Source organism: Dipodomys ordii, unplaced genomic scaffold (assembly GCF_000151885.1).
Source record: "Dipodomys ordii isolate 6190 unplaced genomic scaffold, Dord_2.0 Scaffold43, whole genome shotgun sequence".
Classification (NCBI taxonomy): Eukaryota; Metazoa; Chordata; class Mammalia; order Rodentia; family Heteromyidae; genus Dipodomys; species Dipodomys ordii.
Genome location: NW_012267259.1, coordinates 15,864,146 through 15,876,105, shown reverse-complemented (window position 1 = coordinate 15,876,105; position 11,960 = coordinate 15,864,146). Strand labels below are relative to the sequence as shown.

At 35.8% G+C, this 11,960-nt stretch overlaps 1 protein-coding gene across 1 annotated transcript in view; it reads left to right on the top strand.

The window, feature by feature from the left end:
* The window catches only part of Rttn (rotatin), a 117,041-nt gene that overhangs the window by 13,234 nt on the left and 91,847 nt on the right, over positions 1-11,960 (top strand). Inside the window, exons 9-10 of the mRNA XM_013019030.1 lie at positions 1,119-1,300; positions 3,824-3,939. Coding sequence (XP_012874484.1) covers positions 1,119-1,300; positions 3,824-3,939 — 298 coding nt within the window. The remainder of the gene's footprint in view (positions 1-1,118; positions 1,301-3,823; positions 3,940-11,960) is intronic.

Below are 11,960 nucleotides of genomic sequence, written 5' to 3'. Positions count from 1 at the left end.
TGTGTGTGTGTGTGTGTGTGTGTGTGCGCGCACGCGCGCGCATGTGCGCCCAATTGGGCTTGAATGGTACTCTTCCACTTGAGCTACAACTCCACTTCCAGCTTGTTTTTTTGTTGGTGGTTAATTGATGATAAGAGTCTTACAGACTTTCCAACCTGAGCTGGTTTCAAACTTCAGTCCTCAGCTCTCATCCTCCTGACTGGTTAGGATTATAGGCGTGAACCAATGGCACCCAGCTCCTCTTTACTCCAAGAATGCCTTTCTACTTTAATCTAGTGTGATCTGTGCATGGGAGTTTTTGCTTCTGAGTAAATTCCTCATGGAGCTTTTTAGAGATTGAGAGAATCCTTGATCACTTCTCTCTTCTGGGCTTGGTATCTTGAAATTGAAGCAATGACAAAATAGGTATAAACTTTGGGAAGTTGTAACTGTTCTATAACATTAGGTTATCTATGTGATCTGGGCTTCAAAGTCAAAGTTTTGAGGACACAAGGTAAGAGTTTTTTGATAAAGAAAGTCAAGGAAAAAAAGGTGTTCCTTTTTTTTAAATGCATTTTCAAAATCATATGATGAATGTACTAATGCAATTTCTGTTTTTCTACGAACATTTTCTGGTTGCTACCATTGGCTTACTTAGACCACTTTTGGTGAATATTGCAGAAAATTTAGTCAACTACCTGAATTATTTTTTGTCTTTACAAGTTGATCACATAGAGCTTTGCCATAAATCTGCTTACATTTAGAAGTAAGTGACTTATTATGGCTAGTGTTAATTGCTACCATGGGAATGTTGACATGTTTCAAGATTGGCAATTTGGATAGCAAGAATTAAATGTATTTTGTTATTTCATATACAGTTTATCTTATTTTGTTTATTTTGTGATTCTGGGGAACAAATCCACATATGCTAGGCAACTACAGTATCCTTGAGCTACATCCCCAGACCCTTTTGTCAAGTCCTCTATGGAATATAGTTGCAGGAGTTTGTCAAAGTTTTTATGAATCTGACCAGAGTTGTTTCATGTAGCAACAACTCCGAGACTTGTCTGAGGCATCTGATATGCAAGGTGGTATTGGGGGATTGCGTCTGTGTTCAGTATTGACTGTTTTCTCTCCAGCGGAAGCAGCAGTCATGCGCATGTGAACTCTAGGCTCTCTGGCCACTCCCCTCTGGATCTGGGGCACATGGACCTGCCAGAGCTGGACATGGAGGACACCCTGGAGCTACAGTTTCAGCAGCTCAGCCTTCCTCAGTTCTGTGTGGCTGTTCTGGAGTCTGCAGCTCCGCTCCTAAGGACAGGTTAGTTGCTCTTTGAAAGCTTGTTTTTCCTTACATAATTTTTGTTTGTTTAATATTTTTTGGAGGGCTTTTTGTTTTTTTTTTTCTCTTCTTTGTAAGGGCTTTTTGAATCTTGACTTATTTTACTATTACTTTCTATCTTTACTTATCTTTTAATTTGCTTTATTAAACTCCTTAACATTTAAATTCCTAAGAGTTGAATCAGGTAAATTTAACAAGACACATTTAAGAATTGAAGGTACTTATTTTAAGTTCAGATGGATGCCATGGGTCTCTTCAGACAGGGTATCTCTTTCCATTTATGGCTTATATCGACACAGGCCTCTTTTCCTGTGCAGTGACAATAAAATGCAACTGTAACAACTCTCCTCAGGTATAGTGAATGAGTAGACCAGATTTAAAATCTTTAGCTTTTGTACTTTAGAACTAAGTTACTCTTAGTTCCTCACACTCCTCATTCATTTCTTATAATCTGTGGACTGTCAACAAAACCCCAAAGTGGGTTTTTTGTAGTAATTTGTAATACTTTGTCTTTCTTTCAAAACCTCCGCAACTATTTTTGGATTACATTTTTGTCCAGATGTGATGGGAATTCTTTTACAAAAGAGTGACAGCATCAATGATTTGGCTCAAGTCTTGTAATAGAGTGCATGTAGTGAGTCCTGGGTAGTGGGTCACTGGACTTGGCTTTATGCGTGTTGTTTCTTGTACCCTGTATGGATCCATTCAATGCAATGGTAGGTGCTCATCCCACTACTATAGATGAGGGGACTGGGCATAAATGCTGTGTAAGTTTACCTAAAGTCAGATAGCTGAAAAAGACAGGGACTCAACCTCATGTTCTTCTACACCAGAGCCCCTGCTCCTCAGCAAGTAAGGTGACCTTCAAGGTAAGGGAAGCTTTGGAAACAGAAATGATTTTTATTCTCTAAGTCTCTATGTTTCAGCAGCTGATAAACTTGTCAGCATATCAATAACAATTTAAGTGAGTTTTGTCCTTTTTAGTTTATACTGTTAAAGTAAAACAAGAGCTGGGTATTGGTGGCTCACTCCTGTAATACCAGTTATTCTGGAGGCTAAGGTGTGAGGATCATTGTTCAAAGCCAGTCTAGATAGGAAAGTCTGTGAGACTCTTATGTGCAAATTAACCAACAAAATAATGGCTCAAGTGGTAGAGTACTGCCTTGAGCAAAAATGCTTAAGAGACAGCACCCAGGCCCTGAGTTCAAGCCTCAGTGCTGATACGCACACACATAGGAAAAAAAAGAATACACTATAAAAAAATACATCCCATATTAATAACTCTTGAAAGCTTAGTTATTTTTGCCTGTAGTGATGGGGAAGAAAGCAGGACAAAGTATCTTATTTATGGAGCATTGAACATTTTTGTTTAAACCAAAGAAAATTACATTTCTTTTACGCTGAGCTACTACCTGCTTCCAGGAATTAGGACTGCATATTGATTCATATCCTAAGACTGAAATAAAGGAAAGCTGAACTTCAGCATCATAAAGTATTTTGTTTATTTGCCTGGCATATTGGGAAGTGCAGTTTTAGGCTTAATGATTTTACATTTAACCTTTCTTTAATTTGCTGTAAAAAGTCAGATTGATAATTATAAAGCCATATCTTGGTACATAAAAAATTTTAACTGTTCTCTTGCCCTTTTGTGGTAAATGATTGCATAATTTGTAATTGTTCAATATCGTTAGAGGAATCAAGAGAACTTGGCTCCAGCTGTTCTAATGAAAAGATTAATCTAGATCTTTATGTCTCAGTAGTTTGTTTTACTTTTGTTTATTAAAAAACCTTTGGGATGTGGGATAGGAAAGTCTTATTAGAAAGTTTACCTCACACAGACTTCTGACAAGTGATACTCTGTTTTGATCTCTGTCTCAAAGAACCTATGGTGTTTGTGCTGGCCTTGAACTCTCAGTTCTGCTTGGAACTCCCAAATACTGAGATTATAGACAGGCCCTAGCATACCCGGCCAGTAGAGTTTCCTTGGGAACATTGTGGGAGATTAGTAGAATACACATAGAATTTATTGAAGCTTCTTCAGTAAATGGCAGTGTGGACATTTATTAAACTAGTTGCTCTAACATAAGCTTAACTTCCCAGATAACTCCTGTGTAGGAAAATACTTACCTATAAAAGAAGGGTAAGCCTTCGAGTAGTAAATAGAAGTTATTGGAACGCATTTTCTACACTTGCCTGATGCTTTGTCACATATAATGAACACCATAGATGATTCTCTGAATTTGAAAAATTTATTTTAATCTACGTTTCAGTAATTAGATTATTGCTATTCTCTCTCTCTCTCTCTCTCTCTCTCTAAGTGCTTTCTCATTGGTGTCACATCTCATGTTGCAGTCAAGACTGTGACTTCCTTATTCATCTCTGTCCACATTTTAAAAGCATCTTTAAAATGCAAAATAGGACTCTGGGAGCATGGCTACTAATACTAACTGCATCTGTGATTAAGTTATCTTTCCTCTCACCTTTCCCTTGTTTGCATTCTAGGTAGTAGACAAATGATAATAAGAGTTCTGGAATTGCTCACAGAGGATATAACCTTGATTGGTGAAGCCATTTCAACTGAAATCTGGGATGACAATAGCCTTTTTGCTATAGATATGGTAAGAACCTGTTTTCTTAGGCTATGGGTAATAATACTTAATTTTGGTTTGCGTTAGCTGGTTTCATTATGTTTAGTCTTTGGCGTTTCTTTCTGGTGGAGTCTGTCCAAGCTTATTTTGTGCACATTCTCTCACAGGTCATTTCGCCAGAGTACTGGTTTCTTTGGTGGGGGATGGTCTATCAGGACCAAGAGCAGGCCACAGGGCAGTTTATACCTGTTGTAAGGTTAATGTCCCCATGCTAACAGAACCAGGAAATGTATCATTTTAAAAAAAATCATAAGTTTTTATTGCTATTTTTCTGATTTTAAATTTGTATTTCTTGCGGAAAGTCTTAATTCCCAGCAATATCAAAATACTTGTTTTTTTTTTTAACCTTTAGAATACATAAAATAACTTCAGTATAGCAATAGTAGTTTTGCTACGGACAACTCTAATAAAAGTTCAGGCTTTTTTAGCAGCTCTTTGTGACTTTGATTAAATCAAGTGATGCACAGTTGGAAGAATTTTTTTCTGTATTATATACAATGTCAACATAACAGTTGTGTTTGTCTCAGTTGTTTTTCACTTTTGGGAATTGTTTTTGTCTTCATAAAAATGTAGATCAGAGATGTCTTCTTTATGGTACATTCTCTGTCGGTTATTATTTTAATTTTATTTTCTTGTTTATCTTTTCTAGTTGCATTTTATATTTTTGTAAATGTAAACAAAGGAGCATATAAATATATATACATATATATGACATATGTACATATCTATCTAACCTATCTGCCTATATCTCTTGTAAGAGGTAGAATATTATGTACATTCTTCTCCACTTCGTTTCTGTGTATTAGAAATACATAAAGTAGCCAGGCAACTGAAATTTGTACTTCTCTAGGAATAAAGGAGAGCACTTTATATTATTTTAAGGGTCATTCATACTTGTTTTCTTATAAAATACAAGGTTTACTCATTTTTCTCTTGAGTTATTAGGTTCTTAAAAATTTCTATTCTTTTTTTAAAAATTAATTATTTTTTTATTGTAAAGGTGATGAATAGGGGGGTTGCAGTGTTTTGAGATAAAATTTGCCAATTATCATAGGCGAGCATTGAACTTGAGATCTTCTTGCTTCTACCTCCCAACTGTTGGGATTACAACTGTGCTCTGCTATGCCTGGCTTTGTTATTCTAAGAGATCTTTATATATTAAGAACATCAGTATTCTATTTGGGAGATAGTGGTGGTTTTCATTTCTTCTTTTTTTTTCATTTCTTATTTGTTATTATACTATAATGGTGCTTCCGCAGTGTAAAAGATAGATCATTGACCAGACCTGAGGCTTGAACTCAGGCCCTGGGCACTGTCTCTGAGCTTCTTTTGCTCAAGACTAGTGCTCTACCACTTGAGCCACAGCACCACTTCTGGCTTTTTCTGTTTATATGGAAAATTATGTTATTTTTAGTTAATATCAAAAGGGCTAGACTCAGAAATTGAAACCAAGAAGTAAGCTGAAAAATGGACTTCCCATTGTATCCTCTTTTTAATATTAAGTTACAAAACTGGGAAACATAGGAAACAGATGAACATCTGCTTTTGAAATGGTAAAAGTCTGGGAACTGTTCACAAATGGGTGAAAATAAAGTGCATGTCTGGGGAAGGGAAGTCTTGAATGTTACCTAGGTTTTATCCTCATCCATTGTAACCACCTAGAATTTTTGTCTAAGGATTAAGAGTGGCTAGACTGAAATGATCACAAAGCTCATATATGTATGTATGTATGTATGTATGTATGTATGTATATATGTATGTATGTGTGTTTAAAACATATACACATGTTTAAAAGCTACAATAAGAACTGCATTTTGAGTTTTTAATTCCCATTTCCTATGTGGGGAGCTGGAAATATTTCTCTTTTTTCTGTTTCCCTCCCTCCTGTTATACTAAAGTAAATCTTTGCAAAAACCTTAAAAAGTAAAATAAGATGATGCTCTGGTCTTGTGAGATCTTTATTCATTTATTTTCATACTTGTGTTTTGAGTTCATTTTTAAAACAGTTGACTCTGGGTTTTGAGTCATAGATTCAAATCTGGATAGATGTGACATGTTCTTAATGTCTGCATTTTTGTACTTCAGAAATATTTTCCTCATATAGACTTTGCACATTTTTTGTTGCTTACTCTTAAATGTGTGAATATGTGTATGTGTTTGAGAGCTTTTGGTAATAAAATAGCTATACATGTTTCACATTTTTGATAGATTTTTGGCATAAGTAGAACCCTGTTATTACTATATACATTATATACTGAAGATCCCTTTGCATTTACTAGGCTCTTATATGGATGACCTTCATTTTATATATTTTTGGGGGGCCTTTAAGTTTGAGTTGGGTATGTAGCTGGGTTGTTGGGCATATTAGTAGCTCATCTTACTTCTGAATTGTGTTACATTTTAGTACTACCACATTGGCCAGTTTACCTATGGATGTATATAAGGTTGTATCCAGATTTTAATGATTACACATAAGGTTTCTGTAGACATTCCTTCTTCAATAACATTTAATATATATATATATATATATATTTTCTGTTTTGACACTTTAATGGGTATATAATAGTTTCTTAGTTTGATTTTAATTTGCACTGTGCTAGTAACTAATATTAACAATCATTTTTCAGTGAATAAATAAAACTTTAAAAGGTCAATTCTAAGCATTTTATTCTTTTTAATTGCGTTGTTAATAAATTAAAAAAAAGTATTGAGTCTCATTTACTTTGATGCTTTGAAACATAATCCTCAGATCTCAGCCTCCTGATTAGCGAGGATTACAGGTGTGGGTCACTAGTGCTCTTACTCTGAGACCTTACTAGACATGGTTAGTTCTCATAATTTTGTATTCTTGTTGTTGAATTTTTTTTTTTAGGATTGCATGTCTATGGAATTATATTACCTATGAGTGAAAACAGCTTCTGTTTTCCTGCCACTTTGGCTTCCCTTTCGTTTCTCTTGCTGCCCAGTGTCCTGACTGTCTGGAGTGCAGTGTGTCTACGTGTGGCGAGGAGCCTGTTCTTACCCTAGAGAGGAAGAATCGCTTTCACCTCCCACTACCACATCATATTAAGGACTCTCTTCTGAAACATGTATACAGTTGAGAGGCTCTTCCATTTATTCTTAGTTTGATGAAATTAATTAATTAATGTATGCCAGTCATAGGGCATGAACTCAGGGCCTGGGTGCTATCCCTAAGCTTAGTTTTGATCAAGGCTAGCATTCTACCACTTGAGCCACAGCTCTACTACTGGCTTTTTGGTGGTTAATTAGGGATGAGTCAGTCTTTCCTACCTGGACTGGCTTTGAACTGAAATCTTCATATCTCAGCCTCCTGAGTATCAAAGACTATAGGTCTGAGCCACCAGTGCAAATATATTGTTAAAAATATATTGTTATTATAAAGGTGATGTACAGAGGGGTTACAGTTACATAAGTCAGGTAATAAGTACATTATTTTTTGAACAGCATATACATATATATAGATACATAGATACAGACATCTGTTAGTCAGCCATGAGTGCTTGATTTTGTCACATTTTTTTTTCTTTGTCTACTGAGATGTTCCTTTCGATTTTTTGAATAGTAGAAGTTCTTTTTTGGAAACCCTGTCTTGCTATGTAGCCCAGGGTAGTTTCAAAGTGACAGTCTTACCTCAGCCTCCTGAGTACTGGGATTGTAGATATGTGCTACCACATATGGTTACAAGTTCTTCCTTTTGATGAGGTACAGTTTCTCACTTTTTCTTTTCTGGACCATGCTTATGATATTGTATGTATGAAATCTTTGTGGGATACAAAGATTATTTTCTTTTAGAAAAATTATGATGATCTGATTCATGAATATTATGTCTGCCTCTCTGGCTTATCTGTTTGACTCCAAATAGATACTATATATGTCTCCTCTTAACTAAGTATCTTAGGATAATGTCTCTATGTAGCCCAGGCTGTCCTTGAACTCACAGTCCTCCCGCCTCAGCCTCTTGAGTGCCTGAAGTCATGGAAGTGTACTCTTGTACCTGGTTGAATCATGCTTGTGTTATGTCTTGATTGCTAAATTTTGTCCTTTCAGAATGAGGTTTTATTCTGACAGGTGTCTCAGGTTACTGGCAGAACAGATTCATTTTTTAGTGCCTTTTAAAGTTTTGCTAGAAAGGATCTGGAATGGGAATTTTGAGGCAGGTACAGTTTTGCTCTTAAGGGACATCTGGCAATGTCTGGAGACATTGTTGGTTGTCACACCTGGAGTGATATATCTGAGAGATAGAAGTTAGGACAGCCCTCTACATAAAATTATTTTTGGCTTAAGTTATCAATAATAGTGAGATTGAGAAAGTCTACTCTAGAATAACCTTTCCGGGAGGTTCAGTTCTGCTTCTAAGATAGGAAGCCTCCAGGATCTCTCCTGAGTGTATGAAGTGATGGGTGACTACTCTGATTGCTTCAGGCTTGAGTCTTTTGTTTTCTTCTGTGCACTCCAAGACTTGTGCAGTTTAAATCCCAGTGGTTATTTTTTGGCCTGTGTTTATGCAGTGTCTAGCTGCATAAACTAGCCAGCTAAATTCAGCAGGACTGAATGGAATCATGTAAGTTTTCTGGAGCTCTTGATTTGTCTCACTTGTGCCTGGGTCTCCTCCCAGTTTCTGAGTTTCCCATCTTGCGTCATAGGCATCTTCATCCTATGGCATCCAGACCTTTGGACTGACGTGGGGTTCTTATCTGCAGTATAATCTGCTCCCCGTGGGAGCAGGGCTCCTCATTTTTACTTTTCTTTTTCCTTGCATTGTACTCCTGCTTTGCTTACTGTCTGATGTGTATTTACTGTTTTTTGTTTTTCATTATGTTGTGCAGTTTACTAGTTGATTTCTTAGGAATACAGGATCAGTTCTTACCTCATGACCAGAACTGAAAGTTTTATGTAAAATTTTTAGTTATGTTATTTAAGTAATAGCTTATCTTGAAGGTATCAGGGATTTAAGTGTACAGTGTAAATTCTAGATTCGCTTTAGAATAATCATTCAAGGTGTAGTCAGAGGCCTCTTGGCTATTTGTATTTCAGTTAGGACAGATAATTTTGCATATTTTTTGTGTATTTTATGCATAAGTAACCAACACATCATAATGTTTTATAACAGCAGAACATTCAGTACATCTGTAGACTGTCAGAATGTCCTTATAACTTAAAACTATACATTTTGATATTGTAAATCTTTTGCTATTTGTACCTTTTATTTTAAAATCATCTGATAATCTCACCTTCATTAAAGAATTGATAATCTGTCCTTTCTGTATCAATTGGTCATGTCTGTCTGTTTTCCTCCCTCCCTCCTTTACATTTCACTTAACCTTGTCAAGAAAATAAAATACATAGTACCAATGTTTATTTGATACTAATTCCCATATGCATTTGGTAGCTTTCCATCACTACCATGAAATACTGGAGATAATTAACTTATCAAAAGGCAAGAGTTATTGGGATTCTTTTGGCTCATTCTTTTGGATCATCCTGTCTAAGATTGGGCAGAGCCATTGCTTTGGGCCTTTGATGGGCATGACAGTGGCAGAGAGTGTATGAAGTACCTTGAGTACCTCTGTGACAGGAAGTGAGCAAGAAGGGAGAAAGAAGGCTGTGTTCCCACAATGTCCTTCAGGGAAGTGCTCCCAGGGATCTAACCAGCACCTCCCGTAGTGCTCGCCTGAGGTTAAGCCTTTAACACTTAGACCTTGGAGAACATAATGTTCCAACTCCAACTACCTGTGTGCCAGGTGTAAACAAACACAACTTTCTATTTTTTTTTTTATGAACCTACTCCTTGAAAAAAAAAAAAAAGCACAAAAACCCAAAGCACAAATTTCACAAGGGTACAATATATTTTCAAGCCTATCAGATTCTGATAATAGTTCTTAATCTTGGATTTTCTTTTTTTTTTTTTTTCTAGATTTCAGGTGGAGCTTTGAATTTTTTTTTAAATTTAAATTTTATTTTATTTGTGAACATGTTGTACAGAGGAGTTACAATTACATGGGCAGGATAATGCATACATTTCTTACCAATCTTGGATTTTCTTTGGTCCTTAAGGTTATATCACAGTATGTTGTAGTATTTTGAGATTTTCACATATTGAAGATTTTCAACAACTGAATTTTTGCTTAGAAGTGTGAGAAATGCTTTTTGAGTTGCTTCTTAAATTAACTTAAAAATTTCTTGGCCAGAATATTGATCTGTAAAAGTTAGTCATTCACTTCTTACTTTTGGCTGCTGATCTTTTATGATTAAATAAATTACTTTTACTTTAAAGGTTAAATTTGTTATACAAATGCCAATTGGTATGTTCAGAATGCTAAGTTAAACATCACTGCTTGAAGTTATATGTGGTTTACTTGTTTAAAAAGAATGAATGCCTTTTATTTGGCTGGAAGGGAAAGGGAATCACAGAAACAGCAGGACAAAGGATGAACTAATGCAACATTGATACTCACTTGACACTATGTTGGAAATGAACTTTACAAATGGGGGGGAGGGGATAAAGGAGGGGTAAGCAGGAGAAAATGAGGAATGGGGTAACTGTTTAAAAAGAAATGTACTCATTACCTTACATATGAAACTGTAATCCCCTGCTCATCACCTTTTCAATAAAGGTAAAAAAAAAGTAGAATTTCTTAATGTCTCCACTTTTGAGAATTTTAAGATGATAGTGTTTTTGGTGAATTATTAAAGGAATAAAATAGCATGGTGCTATCAGTTTAGGAACAATATTTTTGAGGATAACCAAATTTCTATTTCCAAATAGTTCAGTTAGGTTTAGCATCATGGTAGCTTAAAAAGAATTCTCTAAGATTAAATGATTTTTATTTTACTTGAAGTAAGAAGCGATTTTCACAAAATTATTATCTGTATTTTTAGAATATTTACTGACCAGCACTTTGTACAAATCAGATTGATCTAGCTAGAGTACATCATCCTTACTGCTCACCTGAAATCACCTCTACATTTGTCCTTCCTCACATGGTAGCTTAGAGTCAAGGAGTCAGGAGCTTTGCCTCGTTTCAGGTAACCTCAGGCTCCTGAGCTTGGCTTTTTTCGCTCTGCTGCCCCCCACCCCATTTCTTCGCTGTGTTTCTCCTATCCCACTGTAATCTTCTCCCTTATGACCCATTGTTTCTGAACTCCCAACCTGTGTGCTATGCACTGGTTTTCTTCTAAACTGACAGGTCACACTGATGGATTGTTTTTCAATAGAAAATTGAGAGTAGCGCTTCCTGCTCCTTTTTCTTGCTTTGCTATACCATCGTTCTGGGCCATCTGACCTTTTACAAGCTAGTTTATGGAAGCATATCAGCTTAGTGAGATCATATTTTGATTGATATTATGATGATTTTTTAGGACTTGATATTGTCAGCCTATTTACGCGTTACTCTTAAGTCCACTTACGCCTTACCTTTTTCTTCATATTTTCTGTATTCCTTTCAATTTAAAACATATAATGTCTAAGTAGTAAGTTGTGTGGAAATTTATGATGTCAAAACACTGACCCCTTGAAAGAACCTCCTTACACAGAGACCTTATATAATTGGATATTTAATTGCTGTTAATTCTTTGGCTTTGCTATTCACTTCTTTACTTTGTGAGCAGTTTGAGAACAGAGATCAGGGCTTTTGTGCTAACATGCTTTCCCCATATGCTTGCCAATGTATTAGGCACCAAGTAAGCCTAAGAAGCACTTGAGTAGAATGCTCCTTGCATATGTTCCAGAGTGTAGTGATTAAGCACTAGAGTGTGAGAGGAATTTATAGCTTGCTAATAAGCTTTTATATTTTACTGTGTTTGTTCCTTATTAGTTCAAGTATCACATATTCAATAGGTTAAAATTGGGAGCTTTTAAGAAATGAGTACATTTATCTACTTTTATCATTCTTTTCCTTCCTTCCTTCCTTCCTTCCTTCCTTCCTTCCTTCCTTCCTTCCTTCTTTCCTTCCTTCCTTCCTTCCTTCCTT